Source organism: Triticum urartu, unplaced genomic scaffold (genome assembly GCF_003073215.2).
Source record: "Triticum urartu cultivar G1812 unplaced genomic scaffold, Tu2.1 TuUngrouped_contig_5311, whole genome shotgun sequence".
In the NCBI taxonomy this organism is placed as follows: Eukaryota; Viridiplantae; Streptophyta; class Magnoliopsida; order Poales; family Poaceae; genus Triticum; species Triticum urartu.
This window is the reverse complement of record NW_024115978.1, coordinates 1-6,755: the sequence shown is the minus strand read 5'-3', so window position 1 is coordinate 6,755 and position 6,755 is coordinate 1. Positions and strand designations below refer to the sequence as shown.

Here is a 6,755-nt window from a genome sequence, read left to right as displayed (position 1 = left end):
CATACCTTTTGGCTTTGTCATTGATTTGGAGGAGACCCTTTGCTTTGAGTAAGAACATCTTTCTCCTCATATTTTGTTATGCCTGAATGGGCTTTATTTTTGGTAGGTTTTCTTACTGGGTGGGCCGGATCAGCAGAAAATCATGCCCACCATTAGACCCGGCCCACCATCTTACATGAAAGAGAAGAGGTGCCCATCCGTGTCCTCCGTTATAAAACCACCACTTCCTGGGAGCGAGGTGCCCTAACAAATCGCGCAGCCACCGGTCTCCCCTCACGGCGAGCAAGTGGCGGCGAGCCTCACGCTCGCCTCCCTCCCCGCAACCCACAAGACAACCCAGCCCCGACCCCCAGGGGAAGAACCAAAGCACCCGCGACGAGCGCACGCGTAGCAGCCCAACCGCAGCCATGGCCGTCTCCGATAGGTCGCGCAACGCGCTGCTCCCCAGCTTCCTCTACGCGGCCCCCTCCGCCGCCGCCGCCTCCACCCCTTTCTCTGCGGCCGCTGGCATTGGTGGCCGCGGGCTCGTCGCACCGTCCCATGCGGCGGCGACGAGGCCGGCGGCGTGGGCGCGGGCGCCTAGCGAGCCGTCCCGGAAGATCGAGATGTACTCGCCCGCCTTCTACGCGGCGTGCACGGCCGGTGGCATCACCAGCTGCGGGCTCACGCACATGACCGTCACGCCCCTCGACCTCGTCAAGTGCAACATGCAGGTAAGCTTCTATTAGAGCCTTCTTGTCCCCGCGGTGCGTCAATGTATCCCTGATATAAACGAATGATATACCGGAGGCTGGTTAGGTTCTGATCGCGTGCGTTTGTCTCCAATGCATAATGCGTCTGGAGTATGCTACGTAGCATATCCTATGCGTTATGTGGTTCTGTTGTCAATGGATTCGTACACATCGCATATTATTACATCAGTTTGTCTTATGATTCCTGTACGTGATGCTATCTGGGCTAAAATGGTCCTGACAATGTGTTTGTTAACTGCTTGTGGATATTTCTATTTGGTTGGGCGGGATACTGCAAAGCTGCTTGTCCGTAGACCCAGGGTTGGATCATGTAATTGTTTACATTTGTTACATTTTCAGCAATTAACTGTTGTTGCGGACCAACTGTGAATGATTTGTGTATGCGTGCGTGTGTGTTTTGTAGGCGCAATTGATCGCCCTCCTATGTTTTATCATTGTACGAAACCAGTTAGTAATGAAATGTCACTTTGCCTGTTTTATTAGATTGATCCAGCCAAGTACAAGAGCATCTCTTCTGGATTTGGTGTTCTCTTGAAAGAGCAAGGGGCAAAGGGTTTCTTCAGAGGCTGGGTGCCTACTTTGATTGGTTACAGTGGTCAAGGCGCCTGCAAATTTGGTTTCTACGAGTTCTTCAAGAAGTATTACTCAGATATTGCTGGACCTGAGAATGCAGTCAAGTACAAGACTTTGATCTATCTTGCTGGCTCTGCTTCGGCTGAGGTTATTGCAGATGTTGCCCTCTGCCCTATGGAGGCTGTGAAGGTTCGTGTGCAGACACAGCCTGGTTTTGCAAAAGGTTTATCTGATGGGCTACCTAAGTTTGTCAAGGCTGAAGGATATGCTGGGTAAGTCAAGGCAAGTGACTGAAACATTGAAATCTATTGTTCTCTGTAACTGTAATCTCACTCTTCTGAAACAATGCTGGGTATGCAGATTGTACAAGGGAATTGTTCCTCTCTGGGGCCGTCAAATTCCATGTAAGTATCTACTATCTACTCCCTGCTCTGTTGTCACCATGAATCCAGATTGCTTTCCTTAGGAGACATTTGCTAGCTGCTACTCTAAATCATATAATGTTTGGGCAGTGGGCACCCTACTAGACAGTCGCTACTCTTAATAATATAATAAATGTTGAAAACTAAATTTATTTGAAGAATGTAATAACCAAGTTGCTCTGTTATTGACGCATAAGTTGTGCCCCCCTAGAGTGCTTATGGTGATAGGAGTGTTACTTCTGCTATCAGGGATACAGTGGAGTGCACTAATCATGCCTTATTATATTCTTGATTTTTGAACATGGTACTATACATTCACGTAATTAAGGGAGCCTAATTATTTGCATGGACATCACAGTCATGCATTTAATTGCACACAGTTCCTCTTGAGATCATAGTATGATTTCCAAGATTTTATGTGTGCATATATTGATATTTCCACACTGCTTGAGCTATACCCATTAAACTGGGCATAGGCTCCAATGGAGTGGTGTACACTATTTATGGACAATGATCTCATTTCTTGCCGGTGACAAATCTTATTGTCTTTAACATACAGTGATATCATGCATTTTCATCATTGCTTTAAGTCTTTTAAGTGTTACACTTCAATTTACAACTGTCTTGTGTGTGTGCAATTCTAGTATATTTTCGCTAGAATTTTTGTGGCACATTGTTCCTGTTATTCGTGAAATCATACTATGATTTCCAAGATTATATACGTGCATATATAGATTTTCCACACTGCTTGAATTCTCTCTGCTGTTCTGAAGTGAAAGTCCAATTAAGTACTAGCATATATTTATGTGTGGGTAGCAACCTCCCAACATTTTTTTCATTTGTTAAAACATTCTTTCATGGTAACCCCAGTATGGTTTTTTCTTGAATATTAACTCTGTTGCACATAGTCATGTTCTTCTCGAAGTCACACAATGATTTTCGAGATATATTTGTGCATATACAGAATTTTCACACTGCTTGAGTTATCTCTGTTATACTAGAGCGAAACTCCAATTACGTGGCGTACATGTTTGTTAAGATTTTACTTTTTGTTTGTTAACACATCTTTCATTGGGACTCAAGTATAGTTTTTTCTAGAATATTAACTCTTCGTTGCACATAGTATTGTTCTTCTTGAAATCACGCAATGGCTTTCAGGATTTATTTTGTGCATACACAGAATTTTCACACTGCTTGAGTTATCTCTGTTATACTAGAGCGAACCTCCAATTACGCGGCGTACATGTTTGTTAAGATTTTACTTTTTGTTTGTTAACACATCTTTCATTGGGACTCAAGTATAGTTTTTTCTAGAATATTAACTCTTCGTTGCACATAGTATTGTTCTTCTTGAAATCACGCAATGGCTTTCAGGATTTATTTTGTGCATACACAGAATTTTCACACTGCTTGAGTTATCTCTGTTATACTAGAGTGAAACTCCAATTACGTGGCGTACATGTTTGTTAAGATATTGCTTTTTGTTTGTTAACACATCTTTCATTGGGACTTCAGTATAGTTTTTTCTAGAATATTAACTCTTCGTTGCACATAGTATTGTTCTTCTTGAAATCACGCAATGATTTTCAAGATATATTTGTGCATACACAGAATTTTCACACTGCTTGAGTTATCTCTGTTATACTAGAGCGAAACTCCAATTACGTGGCGTACATGTTTGTTAAGATATTGCTTTTTGTTTGTTAACACATCTTTCATTGGGACTTCAGTATAGTTTTTTCTAGAATATTAACTCTTCGTTGCACATAGTATTGTTCTTCTTGAAATCACGCAATGATTTTCAAGATATATTTGTGCATACACAGAATTTTCACACTGCTTGAGTTATCTCTGTTATACTAGAGCGAAACTCCAATTACGTGGCGTACATGTTTGTTAAGATATTACTTTTTGTTTATTAACACATCTTTAATTGGGACTTCAGTATAGTTTTTTCTAGAATATTAACTCTTCGTTGCACACAGTATTGTTCTTCTTGAAATCACGCAATGACTTCCAAGATTTATTTGTGCATACACAAAATTTTCACACTGCTTGAGTTCTCTCCGTTGTACTAGAGTGAAACTCCAATTACGTGGCGTACATGTTTGTTAAGATAGATTGCTTTGTTTATTAACACATCTTTCATTGGAACTTCAGTATAGTTTTTTTCTGGAATATTAACTCTTCGTTGCACATAGTATTCTTCTTGAAATCACGCAATGATTTTCAAGATTTATTTGTGCATACACAGAATTTTCACACTGCTTGAGTTCTCTCTGTTGTACTAGAGCGAAACTCCAATTACGTGGCGTACATGTTTGTTAAGATAGATTATTTACTTTTATGCTATGAGAATTTGCTGCTCTTTGGTGTTTCCGTACACATTTATCTTTGGTTGTTAGCACTTGAGCTTTATTACGCTTACGCAAAAAGTCAAATACTAATAATATTGCCTTGAATCGGGACTTGCAAGTTGCAACTGTTTAAATGTGCGTAATTCTGAGACCACACTGATTTTACATATTTTGTTTGCCTGCACAAATATTGCACCCTACATGTGTCACTCTGGTGTTGTGAAACTAGACTCCACTGGAGTGTTCTGCATTAGACAAATATTTATGATGCCTGCCTCAAAGCAGGCGAACACGATGTCCCAAAAAAAGAAGCTGCAGTATAGTTGTTTCTTAGTTTCATTTCTTTTGTTTCTGTTTGCTCCTTTTACCTTTTGTGTAGGCAGCTAGAGCTAGACTCCAATTAGGTGAATTCTGAACTACTTCCTCTGTAAAGAAATATAAAGAGCAAATGGAAATAATAACAGCACCATTGCTGTTGCGGTTTTCTGTTGTCTCCTTGTTTCTGGCATAGCCATGGTCAAGTCAATAGTAATGGAGAATTACTTGCAGTTTAGATTATTTTTCCTTTTGGTAGATTGGTTATGTATATTATTCTTTTGCTTTAACACTGAACACTGGAGATGTGGTAGTCTGCAGCGCGATCAAACTACTAGCTTAATCAGCATCTGATCATTTTGTAAAATGCAGACACTATGATGAAATTTTCCTCCTTCGAGACAATTGTTGAGATGATCTACAAGTACACAATTCCTGCCCCCAAGAGCGAGTGCAGCAAGTCTCTCCAGCTCGGAGTGAGCTTTGCAGGGGGTTACGTTGCTGGAGTGTTGTGCGCAATAGTTTCGCACCCAGCTGACAACCTTGTTTCATTCCTCAACAATGCCAAGGGAGCAACTGTGGGCGACGTGAGCTTTCCTACCTTGTAACTCAAGTCATTGGCCACCTTTTATGTTTGTCTTGGTTTTGTTTCTTATTACAGTAGTATATATTTTTTGCGTGTGCAGGCTGTGAAGAAACTTGGTCTGTGGGGTCTGTTTACTCGTGGTCTCCCTCTGCGTATCGTGATGATTGGTACCCTCACTGGAGCTCAGTGGGGCATCTATGATGCTTTCAAAGTCATGGTTGGACTGTAAGTATTCCATTTTTGTTGGTCCTCGTGCGCATTGGGCCAGCTATTAGTCTTGCTCAGGGTAACTTACCCTAAAAAAACCTTAATTGTGCTTTGGCTTGTGCAGGCCAACTACTGGTGGAGTTGCTCCGACTCCTGCTGCCGCTGGAGAGCAGCTCAAGGGCTGAAGCTTTGATTCTATACTGCATATAATATCTAACAAGACTTTTTGGCGCCGAATTGGATGAGATGACGAAATAGCTCATCTTTCATCCTTTTAAGAGCAAAATTTGATTTTTTTTCAGGACTGCCTAGCCGCGGCCCTGGTAATTAGAAGTCCAAGACAGTTTAGGAACAATTTTCTGCACATGATCGTCTGGTTTAGGACGATTGCCTGGAACCATAGCATACGTTACCCATTTTTTTGAATTGTTATTATATGTCTCAGCTAATCCTGGCAATAAAAGCTGTAATTAAGCGCTTGCTTATGGTTATATATTGCTGGACTGGCTTCACCAGCTTGTTGTTACATTGCTGTGTTTTGAGTCTGCTGTGTTAGAAGGTGTTGTTGCGATCTCGCGGAAAATGCGCAGAGCAACACTGCAATTGACTTACTGGCGCCCGATCGTTCATCAACCAAGCAAACCGCCATTGTCGGCAATGCGCGTCTGGGTACTTCGTACAGCTGTTGTACCGTCGACCAAGTAAAAACCAAGCGTAGGGTTGTTCTACAGTCGACCAAGTAAGAAAGGTTTGAAACAAGGCGCTATTTTCGTACGTAGTAGAATGGCAAGATATGTTGGAGTGTCGCTCTCTGAAACAGACGCCCGGCAAGAGAAGGGATGAAGCCATACGCCAAGCAGGAAAAAGATCTCCGGACTCGTATGAAATACCAAGCTGCCACGTCTTATCGCCTGCTTCTCTAGTTAGTCTCCCGATCCCATGTGGCAGCCTACTGCTGCTACACAGAGGCACGCAACGCAAACTCTGTATGTAGCATCTGCAAATATAGAACGAAAGATTACTCCATACCGCATGGTTAGCGTGGCTGAATGGAGGAAAGACCCGCAGACACATGGCATGGAATCAACGGAAAAAAATGAGAATATGAAACAACGAAATACAACTTTATTAGAAAAATAAGGCCTTGTATAACTCTTGCATGAATACAGGGGGTTGTGTCGATTCTAATAATCCAACTTTGAGTTGTCAACAATCTAAAATGGGTAACACCGTAACAGTGAGTTGTTTTACTCGGTAGCTTTTAGTACTAACTACCTTTGCACAACGGTATAAACTTTGGCACCCTGTGTTACGCGCGCAGAAGATGGCAGGCCAGGATGATCAGTCCGATCCGACCTTCCAAATGGAATCCAGCGACTGGCTGCGGTTCGTCCTCCTCTCGGTCGCTCACCACCACCAGTCAGTCCCCTCCCCTTCCCCTTCACAGCTTCACTCCCTCTCCCCCTTCCACAAACTCCAGTCCAGCCGAGAGTTCTAGAAGCCAACCATAACACTTCCCCTCCGGCACCAGCCTCTCCACCTC

The 6,755-nt window shown here is 42.5% G+C and overlaps 1 protein-coding gene across 1 annotated transcript; it reads left to right on the top strand.

Moving 5' to 3' along the window:
• Positions 1-234: 234 nt before the first annotated feature.
• Positions 235-5,738, top strand: LOC125529060 (mitochondrial phosphate carrier protein 3, mitochondrial-like). Its single transcript, XM_048693466.1, has 6 exons — positions 235-713; positions 1,236-1,597; positions 1,686-1,729; positions 4,792-5,006; positions 5,106-5,230; positions 5,337-5,738. Exons 1-6 carry the CDS (start codon positions 408-410, stop codon positions 5,395-5,397), a joined length of 1,113 nt encoding a protein of 370 aa, XP_048549423.1. The 5' UTR covers positions 235-407; the 3' UTR covers positions 5,398-5,738.
• The last annotated feature ends 1,017 nt before the right edge of the window (positions 5,739-6,755 follow it).